Source organism: Panthera leo, chromosome C1 (assembly GCF_018350215.1).
Source record: "Panthera leo isolate Ple1 chromosome C1, P.leo_Ple1_pat1.1, whole genome shotgun sequence".
NCBI classification, from domain to species: Eukaryota; Metazoa; Chordata; class Mammalia; order Carnivora; family Felidae; genus Panthera; species Panthera leo.
The window spans coordinates 96,058,839-96,076,971 of record NC_056686.1 but is presented as its reverse complement, the minus strand read 5'-3'; the positions used below and the strand labels follow the sequence as shown (position 1 = coordinate 96,076,971).

At 37.4% G+C, this 18,133-nt stretch overlaps 1 protein-coding gene across 6 annotated transcripts in view; it reads right to left on the bottom strand.

Moving 5' to 3' along the window:
• LRIG2 (leucine rich repeats and immunoglobulin like domains 2) overlaps nt 1–18,133 on the bottom strand; it is a 163,437-nt gene that overhangs the window by 9,671 nt on the left and 135,633 nt on the right. For all 6 annotated transcript variants that reach the window (XM_042953467.1, XM_042953468.1, XM_042953466.1 and 3 more), the window contains 8 exons: nt 17,935–18,078; nt 15,532–15,612; nt 14,320–14,391; nt 14,114–14,182; nt 9,478–9,641; nt 4,032–4,352; nt 2,452–2,733; nt 515–964 (listed from right to left, as the gene is read on the bottom strand). In XM_042953467.1, the coding sequence (XP_042809401.1) occupies nt 515–964; nt 2,452–2,733; nt 4,032–4,352; nt 9,478–9,641; nt 14,114–14,182; nt 14,320–14,391; nt 15,532–15,612; nt 17,935–18,078 (1,583 nt within the window). The remainder of the gene's footprint in view (nt 1–514; nt 965–2,451; nt 2,734–4,031; nt 4,353–9,477; nt 9,642–14,113; nt 14,183–14,319; nt 14,392–15,531; nt 15,613–17,934; nt 18,079–18,133) is intronic.

Below are 18,133 nucleotides of genomic sequence, written 5' to 3'. Positions count from 1 at the left end.
TGGGATTCTCTCTCTCTGCCCCTTCCCCGCTCATGTGTGCATGTGTTCTCTCTCTCAAAATAAATAAACATTAAAAAAAAAAAGTATTACTAAAAGAAGCAGAACCTGAAGTCTGAAATCTTATCCATAGGCAAACTCTCACCATCTATCTGACTGACCTGTTCTCTTTCAGGATTTCCGGGGGAGGGCTATGAAAGGCTGATCCCAGTCATAAGAGCTCCACTCTTTCCCAAAGGGAAGCTATGATGGAAATGAGCCCTTGGCATTAAAGAAAGAAGGTGTACCTGTAATGTGTTTATGAGAGCAAAGTCTTGGGGGAGTATCTACAAATTCTTAAAATTATTAATCAGAAAGGTTCTATTATATGGAGGAAGTAGGACACTTTAAGAAAGAAACTCTTCCTTCTACCACATGTAAAGTATCAAAGCTCCATAGCTTTTTATATTTTACGACAAATCCTACATTATGTTCCTGACTCAAGTACAAGCCATTGGTGTTAACTGGTACCACTCACCTGTGTTTGTGATACTATAATCTTCATTCTTCCTTCTCATGTGGTAAATAACAATGACCCAGATCAAAGAGGTGCCCACAACACAGCAGACCACAACAATGATGACAATGCCAACTGTGGTCCAGCCATCATCTTCATGCCCAATGCTACTCTGGGAAGAGTCGCAATTGGGGGATGAAATGACATTGAGGTAAATGTGACCACGTTCTGTTCCAAGGGTGTTAGACATGATGCAGGTATATTTTCCAGCATCTTCCAGGCCAGCATCTACAATGATGAGAAGCTGGTTGGCTGCAGCAAAGAAGTGCCGTTCTGTCACCAGCAGTGGCCCATCATCTTTGGTCCAGTTGAGGCGAGGAGCAGGACTTCCTCCCGCTATGCACTGTAATACCGCAGTTTCACCTCGGGTTACTGTCTTGTCCTCCAGGGGTCTGATAAATGAGGGTGTCTCTTACAGAAAGATGTACAAAAGAATCATGTTAAACAATTTTATTTATTGATTTCTACTGAATTAGACAAATGAGGTGTTAATGAAGTAAGTAAGCACTTTCATATGCCCGTAGGAGGATTGAAGTTTGTGTTCCAGAAAAGCAAAAGCCTCAAAAATCACTAATTCTACCTTGGGCAAGCTATCCTAAGCAAGGAAGTCAAAGATTTATACACAAAGATGTTTATTATGAAATTGGTGCAATTTTTAAACATAAAAGAAAGAGATCTTTTAAAAAAAAAAAATTTTTTTTTAATGTTTATTTTTGAGAGAGAGAGAGAGACAGAGTGTGAGCTGGGGAGGGGCAGAGAGACAGGGAGACACAGAATCTGAAGCAGGCTCCATGCAGGCTCTGAGCTGTCAGCATAGAGCCTGATGTGGGGCTTGAACTCACAAACTGTGAGATCATGATCCGAGCCGAGGTCGGACGCTCAACCGACTGAGCCACCCAGGCGCCCCAAAAGAAAAAGATCTTTAAATCTAGCGGGAAAATGAGTGAGTATAGTACAGCCACATGGTATTTTTTCAAGACTTAATGACAGAGTAACCCTTCTGACACAATATTTAAGAGGAAAGAAGTAGGTATACATAACTACGTGAAAATGTATTAAAAAAAAAAAAAAAAAAAAAAAAAAAAGGTCCAGAACACGCCAAAATCTTTAACAGTGTTTTGGTGACTTTCCCTTTTTCTAATCTTCTGTATATTCTAAATTTTTAAAACAACAAACTTATTTTTCTGATTATGCAAGTAAATAACACAAAGCAACAAACTTAAAAAAAACTAACATCTAGGGGAATAGAGAACTAGAAAGCAGACTCTGCCTTTGATTTGAGTCCCATGAAGAAAAGTATTCTCATAAGGAAAAAAAAAAACAGGCTTGTCAAGGGAACTCTTTAGGGAAAAGACACTTTACCAGAACACAGGAAGAAGAGGGACACAATGGAAGGAAAACAGGACATCTAACCAAAAGACAGGTCATTTTTGGTGCATTTAATTAAAAAAAAAAAAAAATGAACTAAGGGATGCACTGTATGTTAGCTAACTTGACATTATATTAAAAAATAATAAAATACGGGAAAAACAATTACATTGCCCTGAGTTCACTATGAAGCAGTATAAAACAACTGCCAACTCACTGCTGAACAGGTAAAAAAACATATACATGAAGTAGAAACCTTCCAGAGGGACAGGATAAAGGGATCTGAATTTTCAATTCATGTGATGAAGATCTCTAATTCTGCCCTCATTACTTTCGCAGATTTCAGTTATCTGATCCACAGATATCCTAGGCTGACATAACCCCATGTGTATTGGCAAAATACAGTGACAGAGATACAAGGATCACAATTAAAATCTGAAACTTAGACTTTTTTTCACCATTAAGATCAGAGCAGGCCCCCTATAAAAAGGTTCCAAGCAAAGCAGGGAACCACAGGGCAGCACACATACCCAATACTGTGAGTGAGGCATTTGCTGAGAGGCCTCCTGCTCTGTTTTGTGCCATGCAGCTATAGATTCCCATGTCTTCTATTTTCACGTTGGCAATGAAGAAGACGTCATCTTCGGGCATGACATGCATGCGCCTTTCTCGAGCCGCAGGAAAATCAGTACCACCATCTTTCTGCCAGGAAATCTGAGGTGCAGGGTGCCCCTCTGCAGCACACTCTAATCTGGCCATGGCACCAGTGCGAATGGTTAGATCCATTGGAGTTTTCAGGAAAGATGGCATCTCTGTTCCAAGAAAAGATTACCGAAAAAAGTGGGTGGGTGGGGAAATACACATACACATATTTACATACACACATAAATGAGACAATCTGTTAGGCACAATATCAACTGTTGTAAATACTCTATTTGAGAAGACACGCTCTCTGGATGAACAGTAAATACAAGTTCAGAGGGCATCTCTTCTCCCAAAACCTCAGAATACTTGGAGTACAGTGATGACTAAATTCTTCCAGAATGCATGCCACATCCACCTGATGTCTCTGATGGGGACAAGGAAGGCAGAAGGCCACAAACCTTTCTGGGCTCCATATTTTAGAACTCACTATTTGCTACGCTTACTTAAGATACTAAATGGTGCTTTCCAAACTAACATCTACAAAGCTGGCATGGCAAATGCATGATAAAAAAAAATTTATGCTTTCAAAAATCTCATAAAACAACACAGAAGTAACACACAAATACATCCTGGGGCACCTCAGGTGGTTAAGTGTTCAACTTTGGCTCAGGTAACGATCTCACAGTTTGTGAGTTCGAGCCTCACGTCAAGCTCTGTGCTAACAGCTCAGAGCCTGGAACCTGCTTCAGATGGATTCTGTGTCTCCCTCTCTCTCTGCCCCTCCCCGGCTCGCATTCTGTCTCTCTCTCTCAAAATCAAACTTTAAAAAAAATTTTTTTTTAAATCTTTAGGAAAAAAAAAAAAAAGAGAAAGACACAAATACATCTTTTGGTTGTACAAAACCCAAAATATTTTAATTATTCAATCTGATAGGGGATAGATTAAACTATTTTGGAGAGGTTTTATTTTCTTTAATTAATTAATTAATTTATTTATTTATTTTTAAAACCACAGTGAAAAAGAGCATTAATTTAAAAAATGATTCTGTGTGACTATACTCAGACAATGATAATGATACTGTACCTAGAAATGCCCTAAATACTCCCAATTATTAGAAAGCCCTGTGAACAGTGTCAGGAATAAATTTCATAGTTTTCGGAGCCAAATTATGGTTCTAGAAAGAATAGAGAATTTCCAAAGAATTTTTTCAAAAGCGTAAATAACAATAAATGTAGCCTATTTCCTGGGGCCATGGAATTGCCCCTTATCCTCAACCAAAGAGCAGTTAGGGACAGTAAGTACGCAAAATGGTAATCCAGTCTATATATTATCACAACCCTAAAGACAAAACAGTAAAATGCCCCCCTTAAGTGTCAGGTTTAGCCTCATTTTCTGGGTTAGGTGGTTCAAAAATTGAACATGAAAAACCCTTCTAACTATAAAACTATCAGGGAGAATTCCTTACCATTCACAGTCAGCTTGGCTTTAAGAGAATAATTAGAACCAAAGTGGTTAGTAACAATGCACTGATATTTTCCTTCATCTGTGAAATTCACGTTGAAAAGATGTAGGACACTCGTATACTCCAGAGCTTCTCCAGCTTGCTGCTGATAACGAACAAAATTCTCAACATCGACATCATACAAGATTTCACTGTCTTTGCGCCACACAGTAGACGTGGGCGAATCGCTGCTGCTCACTGCAGTGCATGTCAGAGTCGCGTTCGTGCCTCTTAGAGCAACTGTAGTTTCAGGATGCATTCTTATTTGTGGCTTGAGAAAATCATCTAAGAGAAAAAAAATGGGGCAGGAGCCAAGTCACTTATTTATTTTTGCTTCCACAGCTTTTGAAACAAATAATGTAAAATTGTGCGTTCTGTTTACAAAATGGCATATTAAGACAGAGACTACAGAGCTAGCATCCAATTCTTTGGTTTAAGGATGAGGAAAATGAGGCCCAGAGGGTCAAACAACTTATTCAGAGACATGTGCTGAACCGGAACCCAGGTTTTCAGACTTTAGGGTTTAGCACCACTTTCTACTATCCCTTACAGTCACGTATGCTTAGAATGTCCTTCCTTAAGTATTACCAGTTACAGGGAAAAAAGAAAAACCCAGATTCAAATTTCAAGACAAGTTCTAATCCTATTAGCTCTTGTGTATACACAGAGCTTACATATAAAAATATGTATATAACAACACTCATTCTTTTCCGTGCCAATATAGAAAATAGGGATTATGATTCTATTATATTTTATGGGGAGTAACAACCATAATATACTTTGTATGTGGGTAACTCTCACCTAAAATAGTGAGAAATATCAAACATGTTAAATGTCCAACTGAAGACTGGCTTAGGACTGGCTAATATACTACGATTCATAAATAATATGTCATTAATATGTAAAAAAAAAAAAATAAGCATTTTGTGGGCCTGAACTTCCAAGTGTCCTCAGTATCTTTAAGGAGATTATAAAAACAGATCTGGCCATACATGGGTATCTAAATGATCAGATACTAGAGACATGCAACACAAACACACTGATCTAAAAGTTCTGCTGCCAAGGCTAAGAATCAGTTATTCCACTTTAAACGAAATGTAAGTGTAAAGGAAAAATGTCCAAGCTTGAGAAAAGAACAATATAGATATATACTTGAAATTACGAGTGTCAGAATCATGACAGCTTTTCCATGACTGTCCGCCTTTCCCCTCCAAAAAATGCCAACACCTTAGTCTTAAGAAACTGCATGAAAAACAGGAACAACATGAACCTGGTATATTCATACATTGCTGGTGACAACCTAAACAAGTGCTATCTTTCTGTAAAATACCTGGTAGCACTTTTTAAGATCTACTTTAAAAAAAATCATTACTTTTTTGTTTCAGGAATCTTACTACTGGAAATTTATTTTAAGGTTAACAACTCCCTAAAAGTGAAGGCCTACATTCATAAAGATGCTATTATACTGACATTAAAAATGATCACTGAAGAACACAAGAAAGGAAAAAAACTACTTATGATATACTAAGTCAAAGAACACAAAATTTAACCTACGATTAACAACAATATAAAAATTTTAGAGAAGAACACAGAGAAATGGAAATGGATATGCTAGTGAGAAAGCATTCTGGTTTAATTTCTTTTTTTTGACTTTTGTTATTAAGATAGTGTGTACTATGCATCTTTTCTGACCACAACGCTATGAAATTAGAAATCAACCACAAGAAAAAATCTGGAAAGAGCACAATACATGGGGGTTAAATAACATGCCATTAAAACAATGAATGGAGGGCACCTGGGTGGCTCAGTCGGTTGAGCATCCAACTCCAGATTTCAGCTCAGGTCATGATCCCAGGGTCATGGGATTGAGCCCCGTGCCAGGCTCCATGCTGAGCATGGAGCCTGCTTAGGAATCAATCTCTCTCTCTCTCTCCCCCCTTCTCTCTGTCCCTCTCCCCCTGTCTCCCACTTGTGCTTTCTCTCTCTAAAATTAAAAGAAACAAAGACAAAACAAAACAAAAACAATGAATGTGTCAGGCCACATGGCTGGCTCAGTTGTAGAGCATGCAACTCTTGGTCTCAGGGTCGTTAAGTTTTAGCCCCACCCTGGGTGTAGAGATTACTTAAAAATAAAATCTTTACACGAATGAATGAATGAATGAATGAATGAGTTAACGAAGAAATAAAAAATTACATGAAAACAAATGAAAATGAAAACACAAGCGTCCAAAATCTTTGGGATGCAGCAAAAGTGGTTCTAAGAGGGAAGTTTATAGCAATACAAGCCTACCTCAAGAAGCAAGAAAAATTTCAAACAAACAACCTAACCTTACATCTAAAGGAACTAGAAAAAGAAGAAAACCAAAACCTAGCAAAAGGAAGGAAACAGTGCCGATTAGAGCAGAAATAAATGACATACAAACTAAAAAAACAACAGAACAGATCAATGAAACCAGGAGCTGGTTCTTTGAAAACCAATAAATTGATAAACCTCTAGGCAAGACTCATTAAAAAAAAGAAGACCCAAATAAACAAAATTACTAATTAAATAGGAGAAATAACAATCAACACCACAGAAATACAAATAACTGTAAAAGAGTATTATGAAAACCCGTATACCAACAAATTAGATAACTTAGAAGAAACAGATACATTTCCAGAAATATACAATCTACCAAAACCAAAGCAGGAAGAAATACAAAATTTGTACAGACTAATTATCAGCAATGAAATTGAATCAATAATCAAAAACCTCCCCAAAAACAAAAGTGCAGGACTAGACAGCCTCACAGATGAATTGTAGCAAACATTTAAAGAGGGGTTAATACCTATCTTTCTCAAACTATTCCAAAAAATACAAGAGGAAGGAAAACTTCCAAATTCATTCTACAAGGCCAGTATCACCCTGATACCAAGTAAAGACACTATAAAAAAAGAGAACTACAGACCACTATCTCTCATGAATATAGATGTAGAAATCCTCAACAAAATATTAGCAAACCAAATCCAAGAATATATTTTAAAAAATCATATACCACAACCAAGAGGGATTTATTCCTGGGATGCAAGCATGGTTTAATATTGACAAAACAATCAATGTGATGCATGACATCAATAAGAGAAAGGAAAGCAATCATATGATCATTTTAATAGATGCAGAAAAACCATTTGACAAAGTACAACATCCATTCATGAAAAAAACCCTCTGTAAAGTAGGTTTAGAGGGAATATATCTCAACATAATAAAAACCTTATATGAAAAACCCCACTTAGCATCATACTCAATGGTGAAAAAGTGGAAGCTTTTCCCCCAAGGTCAGGAACAAGACACGGACGTCCACTCTCACCACTTTTATTCAACAGACTACTGGAAGTCCTAGCCACGGTAATCAGACAATATAGAGAAGTAAAAGGCATCCAAATTGGTAAGGAAGAAGTAAAACTTTCACTATTTGTGGATGACATGATACTACATATAGAAAACCCTAAGGACTCAACCAAAAAACTACTAGAACTGATAAATGAATTCAGTAAGTTTGCAGGATACAAAACCAATGTACAGATATCTGTTCCATTCCTATACACTAATAATGAAGCAGCAGAAAGTGAAATTAAGAAAACAATCTCATTTACTATTGTACCAAAAATAATACAACATCTAGGAATAAACTTAACCAACGAGGTGAAAGACCCGTACTTTGAAAAGTGTAAAACACTGGTGAAAGATATTCAAAGAAATGGAAAGACATTCCATGCTCATGTGTTAGAAAAATATTGTTAAAATATCTATACTACCCAAAGCAATCTACACATTTAATGCAATTCCTATGAAAATACCAAGAGCACCTTTCACAGAACTAGAACAAACAATCCTGAAATTCAAATGGGACTGCAAAAGACCTCAAGTAGCCAAAGCAATCTTAACAAAGAGAAACAAAACTGGAGTATCACACTGCAGAGTTCAAGTTATATTACACAGTGGTAGCAATTAATATGGTACTGACATAAAAACAGACATATAAATCAATGGAATAGAACAGAAAACCTAGAAACAACCCCACAAATATATGGTCAATTAATCTTTGACAAAGGAGGAATGAATATACCATGGGAAACAGTCTCTTCAACCAATGCTGGTGGAAAAACTGGACAGCTACATACAAAAGAATGAAATTGAAAATCGAATCACTTTCTGATACCATACACAAACATAAACTCAAAATGGATTAAAGACCTAAAATGTGAGACCTGAAACCATAAAAATCCTTGAATAGAGCACAGGCAGTAACCTCTTTGACACTGGCCACAGCAATATTTTTTCTAGATATGTCTCCTGAGGCAAGGGAAACAAAAGCAAAAATAAACTATTGGGACTACATCAAAATAAAAAATTTTTGCAGAGCAAAGGAAACCATCAACAAAACTAAAAGGCAACCTACTGAATGGGAGAAGATATTTGCAAATGACCTATCTGACAAAGGGTTAATATCCAAAATATATAAAGAATTGATACAAGGGCATACTCCCAAAACAAATAATCCAATTAAAAAATGGGCAGAAGACATGAAAAGACATTTTTCCAAAGACACACAGATGGCCAACAGACACATGAAAAGATGCTCAACAGCAGTCATCATCAGGTAAATGCAAACCAAAACCACAATGAGATATCACCCCTACACATGTCAGAATGGCCAAAATCAAAAACACAAGAAATAACAAATGTTGGTGAGGATGTGGGAATTGCACTGTTACACTGTTGAGGAAGTGCAAACTGGTGCAGCCATTGTGGAAGAAGACAGCATGGAGGTTCCTCAAAATATTAAAAACAGAACTACTCTACGATCCAGAAATCACACTACTAGGTATCTACCCAAAGAATACAAAAACACTAACTGAAAGGGATACATGCACCCCTATGTTTATTGCAGCATTATTTACCACAGCCAAATTATGGAAGTAGCACAAGTGTCCATTTATAATGAATGAATAAAGAAGATGTGATACATATACACAATGGGGTATTACTCAACCATGAAAAACAATGAAATCTTGCCATCTGCAATGACATGGATGGAGCTAGAGAGTATAATGCTAAGTGAAATAAGTCAGTCAGAGAAAGACGATTACCATATGATTTCACTCATATGTGGAATTTAAGAAACACAACAAGCGAGCAAAGTTTAAAAAATAAAAGAGAGAGAGAGAGAAACCAAGAAACAGATTCTTAGCTATAGAGAACAAACTGATGGTTACCAGAGGTGGGGGGAGAGGTAGGGGAGATAGGGGAAATAGGGGATGGGGATTAAAGAGTATACCTATCATGATGAAAATATAACAATAATAAAATAAAATAATAAAAAAGACAGTAGATGTACAGTATACAAAATTTTAAAACAAAAATACAAACCGCAGACAAAATCTTTCAGATCCACATTCAGGATGCTCTGCCCTGCTAGCCATTCAGGGTGTGCACAGCTTACATTCACAGAATGTTGGAAGTTATTATCAACCAGCCACTGAAGCAACCACTTCAAATGACAGTCACAGAGTAAGCTGCTTGTGTTCAGAATCCTGCAGAAACAAAGAGGAAAACAAGTACTCTTTACTTTTCATTCTCAGTTTCTTGACTACTGAGAGCTTACTGCGCACCTATGCATTTTTCTCACCAAAAAATGTTTAACCTGAATTGAACCACAAGAAAAACTCAAACTGTCGGCCTCGATTCCTCAAATACGTCAGTGTCATGAAAGACATTAAGAAAAGGTAAAACAAGGGTAAAGGACCTATGTTAGATTAAAGGAGACTAACAAGTCATTACAACCAAATATGGTACATGATTCTTGATTGGAAAAAATATCTATAAGAACACTTTTTGACATTGGGTAAATCTGAGTATGGACTGCAGGTCAATTAATATTACTTTATCAATGTTAATTTCACTAACAGTGCTGTGGCTATATATAGGAAAACACCCTTGTTCTTGGGAAATACATACTGAGATATTTAGGGGTAAATTACGATATCTGCAACTTACTATCAAATGGCTAAGTAAAACAACAGTGTGTGTGAAGAGGAGAGAGAGACAAAGATAGAAAGAGATGGAGAGGGAGAGAGGGAAGGGAGCAGGGAAAGAGAGAAACAGATCACAAATTTAGCAAAAAGTTAACAAGTGGTAAAAAGGGAATATGGCTGTTAACTGTACCTTCTTTTCAATTTTTGAGGTTTAAACTTTTTCCCAGAAAAGTTTGAAGAAAAGTTTACCATACACACTGGAGCACAGAGCATGTCTGTTGTGGAGAGGACAGAACTCTTTTCAAATTATTTCATCAAGACTGACAACACTTCACCCTGTGACAATGTGTACTGCAACTCAAACTAAGAGGCAGTGAAATTTTGTTTGTTGTCTGTATATAATAGGCCTATAAAACACATCTGAAAAATCAGATAGCTTTTCTCTTACTGACCCATGAATGTCCCATCCACTTGGCAGCAGTGAGAGCAAATGATTTTGAGAACACTGTAACTTGCTTTGTGTGCATCACCAAGATCCTCATCTAGTTTTAAAGTATCTAAGATTTGATTCCAAAGAAGTTTCAAACAGTCTTCAATGGTATCTCAAAAGCCTTATTTAACTAAGGGTAGTTTTACTTAATCAGGCCAAAAGTTACCTTTCAAATGTAATAGGATTCTTAGGTTATATTCATTCACTGACACAGAAATACTTGAGTCTACTATATGTGAGGCACTGTTCTGCCCTGTGGGGATATACGCCTCACAGAACTTACATTATTCATTAGCGCCAAGCAATAAACAAATAAAGGCAAAGTACAGTGTCAGAAAGTAAGTGCCAGCAAGAAAAACAAAGCTAAGGCAAAGATACAGACACAGTAGCTACTGGTTTAGATAAAGTTGTCAGGGTAAGATTCTTTGAAGAGAGGGCATTTGGGCAAAGACCTGAAAGGAGCGAGACAGCAAATCACACGAAGACCTGAGGTTAAGAGTGTCGCAGATACAGGAAATTGTGTGCAAAGGCTTTGGGGCAGACATGCCTAGGGTGCTCAAGGCAAAGCAAGGAGGACACTGAGCCTAGAGCACAGTGAGGGAGGGGACAGCGACAGGAACAAGGTCAGAGAGCAGGGCAAGGAGGACCAAGCCATGCAAGTGCTTTGCAAACTGAGAAAAGAACTTAAGGTGTTTTCTCCCTATATGTGATGGGAAGCCAATGGAAGGTTAAGAATAGAGAAGTCACATGGTCTGATCTATGCTTTCTTAGGTATAAGCTGGGCTCATGAGACCTGGACTCAATCCTAATTCTGCTACTTACCTTAGGCAAAATACTTAATGTCTCCAAAATCTCAGTTTCTATTTCTGGAAAATGGGTTTGAGAATGCCTACCTCAAAAAAAAATTTAAATATAGCATTTAGCATAGTGCCTGGACACAGATACCACTGAATTCACATTACTTCCCTTTACTTCTGTTTCTTTTGCATCTTTCCCCCCTCACACACTAACCAACCTGCCCCCAAGCACCTAACAGAGTACCCTGTTAAAACCTCTCAAAAAGATACACACCAAAATATTAATAGTGGTTGTCTTTAAGTAGTGGGCATCTGGGGACTTGGCTCTCCTTGGTTTAACTGTACTTTCTAATGTTTCTACCATGACTACAGAAGTTTAATGCAAAATATTTTTAATTTACATACAACTCTCCCATCTCCACCTAATATTTATGCAAAGCACTGAAGGATACCAAGAAGCATACAGATATATTTTAATAAATGTTGATGTAACAGTATTGTAAATATGACTTAGATTTAAATCAACCAAAAGCAACCAAAATGTCTCAGTAAAAAAGGTACATTAGAGTCTCCTCCACTAGCATTTTGTTCAAACCAATTCTCAAACTACCAAACGACTAAAGAATGAAACTACACTATTTGCTCTCGCCTACTGTCTAAATTACATTTTACACTGAGTTCTCATGACAAGAGTTAAAACTTCATTGGTGGCCCTCAGATTCTCAAGGGCAAAAAAAAAGGTAATTCTAATATATGCACTAGGTTGTACCCTTAAAAATTAAGCCTAGGAGAAAGATCTCAAATATCTCAACAGACCCCACCCCCTCAAAAAAAAGAGCTACCTGAAAGTCTGGCAGAAAATAACTAATGATTATTTCCATAACATTTTTATTTTTATTATTAATATTATTCAACTTTTACTGTGTGCCAGGCTCTGTACTGAGCATCTTCTCAAAACCCTCCAAAGTTTCCTGAGACATTTAGAGGAAAAAAAATCCAAACTTCTCATAACTCATTGAGCCCTACTTGGTCTGCTTCCTGCTTAACTCTCTGACCTCATCTCCTAAGCACTCTTCCTCTCGCTCTCTTCCAACCACACTAGCGTCTCTGCTGTTCTTCAAGCATAAGAAACAAGATTCTACCTCAGGGCCTTTGCACTTGCTGTTCTCTGTGCAGAATGCTCTTCAACTAGTATTCAATGCTTTGCCACTCACTAACTCAAATTCTGTTATCTTCAAAATGGCCTTCCATCACTACTTTATCTAAATAACAATCCCAGGGGCACCTGGGTGGCTCAGTTGGTTGAGCGTCTGACCTTGGCTCAGGTCATAATCTTGTGGTTCATGAATTTGAGCCCCACATTGGGCTTGCTGCTGTCAGCACAGAGACCATTTTGGATTCTGTCTCCGGCTCTCTCTGCCCATCCCCCGCTTGTACTCTCTCTCAAAAACAAACAAACATTTAAAAAAAATAAAAACTAAAATAGCAATCCCCATCACTCTCCATAACTCTGACCCGCCTTTATTTTCCTTCAGAACTCTTATTACTTGATGAGAGATATTATGTATCTACTGATTTATTCTTTGACTTCCTTACCAGAATTTATCGTACTATGCTATGAGAACAGAGACTTTGTCTTGTTCACCACTGTGTTTTTACCACCTAAAACAGTACCTTACATAGCAGATGACAATACATATTTCTTGAATGAACAAATTACCTCATTTTATCCTCACATAATTCTAAGAGAGGTACAAGGCCCATTCTCAAAAGGGAAATTGAGTTTTAGGTTAAATGTTCCCAATGTCCCATAGCTGTAAAGAATGGGGCAGAATTTGAAATCTAGGCAGTTTGAACTCACACACTTCCAGTGCATCTCAAACTACCTGTGATGAAGAACCACTTTTTAAAATTTCCAATCTGTTGTAGATTAATACTTCTATAAAATTCAACAAAAGTATCACAGTAATGTCAAACTGCTCTAAAAGCTTCTGAATGCTTCCTATGAACTTCTAGCCTTATCTCATCATGTACCAGTTTGAGACCACAGTCCTTCCTCTGAGTAGCTTTCAGGTAAGGCAAGATAAATTGCTTTAGTCTACTGGTTCTTAACACTGGCTGAATATTCAAATCACCAAAGGTTAAAATGAATACCAATGCCCAACTAACCGCCCCTCCCCCTGGGAAAACCCTAAACATAATTTTTTAAAAACCATGAATGAAAAAGGGTATAAAGTGTGTTTTTCCACTACAACTATTTAACAGTGTTTGACCATTTTAGTAGCTTGAACACCCATATCAGAAACATCCCCTCTGACCATTATACTGAAAGTGCTAGATTATATACAACAAATTACCTAATACCTGAACTGTGATCCACCCTAAGGGGACTGGGAACACATTTTTCCAATAATCCAAAAATAAATGGGAGGTCAGGGCGGATAAGGAACAGGAAGATATACAACAAGCACAAGGAGCAGTGCTAAGGTCTCTTTAACTATAAGCATTAGCAGCACAGGCAAAACAGAAGGTCTTGGTGCCACAAACTCTGGGCTTTTCAATATTGGGTTATTTAAAAATTATATCCAGCCACTACAGTAACTGAATATTAACACTTTCTCTTTTTTTTTTTTTCCTGCCTGAATCGTGTGCTTTTGGAAACATATAGGTCACATTCATCATGTTTAGAAACAAGCATGGATAATGATCTAATGATTGGTGACAAAAAGACTGAAGTTACGTACAGTTCTTTCAAGCGAGTCTGAGAGAAAGCATTTTCTTGGATAGACATTATAGCATTGTTGTTCAAATCTCTGAAATGAAGAGAAATGAAACATTACCGGTCACATTTCTACAATTAAGTTATATAAACACTTTAAATGGTCATGAGAACCTCTGCTAATAGCAAAGATTATTTATATACGGAGCAAAATGGATGCAAAATACTTACAGATGCTCAAGGGATTCAAGACCAATGAATGCTTTCTTTGTAATTGACTTAATTTGATTTCCTTGTAAGATTCTGAAATACAAACAGACCTTTCTAATAAAGCCTACACGAAGCAAAATTTAATTCATTAAAGCAAACATTTACCTATAAAAAGTGAAAATAAGTTTAACATACATTTTTAAGAAAATTGTAAGCCTTTATTACCAACCAATGCAAAACACAGAATGAAGGCTTCTATTAATAGGTTGGAACTCAACGAGGTGCCTGTGAACAGCCATCTGGACCACTGATGGGCTGCTAGTTTTCATATAATAAACTGGATTATAGTCCCAGTTTCTCCCTTCTTAGCAAAAGATCAGGTCAAAGAAATTCAGACAAGTGTAAAGCCTTGGAGAAATTCTCAGGAGAGAAGATCTAAAATCTTGAATTCTCTTGACAGAATTCCTCTCTCGCTAGATAAATTACCCATAAATCTCTTACGATTAAGAATATAGGGGTGCCTGGGTGGCTCAGTCGGTTAAGCATCCGACTTGTGCTCAGGTCATGATCTTACGGTTCATGAGTTCAAGCCCCACATCAGGCTCACGGCTGTCAGTGCAGAGCCTACTTCAGATCCTCTGTCTCCCCCCTCTCTGCCTCTTCCTTCTGTCTCTCTCCCTCTCTCAAAAATAAATATTTAAAAAAAATAAAAGAAGAAGAAGAATACTGGTTCAACTCTGGAAGAACAATTCTAGTTCCATGAATAACTTCTCTTTGAGTGCCCATAAGAAAGCTCTTTCAGTAGAAAGTGTCCCACCAAGGAGCACCTGGGTGGCTCAATCAGTTGAGTGTCCGACTCTTGATTTTGGCCCAGGCCAAGATCTCACAGTTCATGGGTTTGAGCTCTGCACTGGGCTCTGGGCTGACAGTGTGGGAGCCTGCCTGGGATCCTCTCTCCCTCTCTCTCTCTGCCCCCTCCTCCAGCTCATGCATGCACATGCATGCTCTCGCTAAAATAAATAAACTTAAAAAAAAAAGTGTCTTGCCACTAAATAAATAAATAAAATTTAAAACCACTGATAAACAAAAAACTTGATAAACAAGTTTCTTCCTTTAGTGGATGAGTCAAAAGGCTGACTTTCCAGACACAGCAAAAAGACAATCCAATCACATATACAACTGCTTCTTAAAAACACACCTTTGTAAACATACATAAATAGTATAAATACATACAATTTAGTGAGACTTGTGAGTCCTGCAAATGCTTCACTAGCATCTTCTATGGCCCATGAAATTTCATTGTTTCTTAAGTTTCTACAAAAATGTTAGGGAAAGACAGATTAGGTTAGTTAACATGACCATTATAGCACCGGGCATCATCCTGGCATGGCGATGCTAATTTTCATCCTTATTTTAACAGTTATTTACGACAAAGACTTGACTACGGTTTTTAAAGAATGTCTGCAATAAGCAAGCAAGAACTGATTCTCATAAGCAAAGAATTAAGCTGGCCTTGATAAATAAATTAAGCAACCTGGTAAGAGTATTAATCTTCCCAGCTAACAGCCCCTGATTGTGTTAGCATATGTAAAATTATAGTCCGGGTCCTGCAAAAAGCAGGAGGATTTCAAGATGCAGGGGATATGCCTTACAAATGTGATTTTAGACTAATGGGATTTCTGGGTGACCCAATCCTTCCCGCAGGCCCTTAAACCTAAAATGGCTGACAAAGAATTATGTCAGTAGAGAGCTTCATAGCTTGACAGCAATTAAACATGCCCTCTGGGAAGCGACACTGATACACCCATGCGCTAGAGTGATCACTGTTATTTTTAAAAGGAAAAGTATGGATCTTTTAAAATCCACTGTTGCGTCCTCAGAAGAAATGCAATTGTACTACACGATGCCCCGCTGGAAGAAGTACCAGTTATAGATAATCGCTTTTGCTTCCTTAAGTCATCTCATAATAAACACAAAGCTCTTTTCTTAATGAGACATTTAAAGTTGTGTGAGTAACAGGAGATAGGAGATCACGCTTCCTATTTAGCTATATCTTTACTTAAAGTGAAAGCTAACGGGTTCATTTTATTTTACTAAGCGATAAACACTGAAACAACTGACGACTCAACTCTTCAAGACTTTCCTCCATAGCACAGCATAAATACAACTCACTGGCCAAAATCAGTAAGTACTCCAGCAGGAGTATTGATCTAAAGCCAAAATTTCTCAGATCTTATTCTAATTCTGCCTTAACCGTCTCTGTGGCATTAGACAATCATTTACTTCTGCAATTATTTTCCTAAACTTTAATATTAAAAGTAATAATCTGTGGTACTGAAAGAACCTGACTGCCAGTCTTTGAAATGCCAAAAGGCTGCAGCTGCATCTAAGTTCCTGGGTTTAAGCTGGTCTAGGTTCACCTCTAATAATGTAGAAAAAAGAACAACAACAAAAAATCACTTTTAACTTTCCAGGGCCAAATCTGAAGGAAAAAATACCTCATTAAGCTAAAAAAAAAAAAAAAAAATTCCAATAAACTTGTGCAGGTATATACACACCTTCACAAAACTATCATGCTAACTTTCTCGCTGATGGCTAGGTCTCCAATTTGGGAGCCTGCCTCTTTTCTGAGACCATTTATCAACCCTGAATATGATGACCAAAAAGTCCCCTATTCAGGAACTTTACAATCTACAAATTCTACTAATTAGCCTTTTTCTCTTATTCTGCTCTGTTTGAAATCACTGTATTTCGTTAAAATACCGCTTCTTTCAATTACATTTCATGACAGAGTAAAACATCCAACTTACAGAAACCCAGAATTTTAGAGTGGAAATTGCCTATAGCAACCACTTACTCCTATGCCCCTCCTCCACTGGAGGAAGACAAAAAGAAAATGACACTCACAGAAGGTTAAGTGATTTTGTTTTTCAGGCAGTATGGTAAAAAGCCAGTGTCAAACAGACCTGGCTCATTGACAAGCTGTGTGACTTTCCCCTGAACGCACCTGATTCTGTCTGGTCTCTGAAACTAAGCAGGGTCAGGCCTGCTTAGTACTTGGATGAAAGACCACTTGGGAACACAAGTTGTATAACTTTAAGCAAATCATTTTAACCTCTCTGAACCTCAGCCTCCTAATATGGAAAAGAGCAATAATATCCTGTTATTCTGAAAGCACCTAGCACACATGAGCTCCTTGATAAATTTAAGGTTTTTTGTCCAAAGTCATACAGGAAATTAGCAGCACTGAACAGGGTTCCTGCCATAGCTGTTCCCACTACACAGCCTGCATCCTTCTGAACGAGTAGCAGTTTTGAAAGTAGTTCAAGGTCGGAGGAACAAGAAAATGTGCATTCTTGACTAGCAACCATGTTTTATTCCATGGTAACTGAAACAAGAGATGCTCCGTTGTTCAGTTGATTAAATTCGAAATTAAAGTACAAACTGAACTGGCTAGAGACAAATAAGATTTATGTGTGAGGACAGAGACAAATAAGACTGTCTTGCTCCTAAGTCTAAGATAGAAGAACTGCAAAATGTTAACATAAACATAAATGTGCAGCTTATGATTAGTTATTTTAATTTGCTTTACTGTTTTATAAAAACTGGCAAAAAAGAAAAGACAGATGTACTTACAGTGTCTGAAGATTGGAAAGAAACCTAAATACACCATCAGCAATGTGAGTGACTCTGTTGTCCCCTAAATTCAGTTTCTCCAGTAAGCTCAGACCCACAAAGGCAGATTCATCCAGGCGGGTCAACTGGTTATAGGACAAATCACTAAAAACCGGAAACATGGAAGGTAAGGAATTCATTGTATTTTAATTCAATTTTC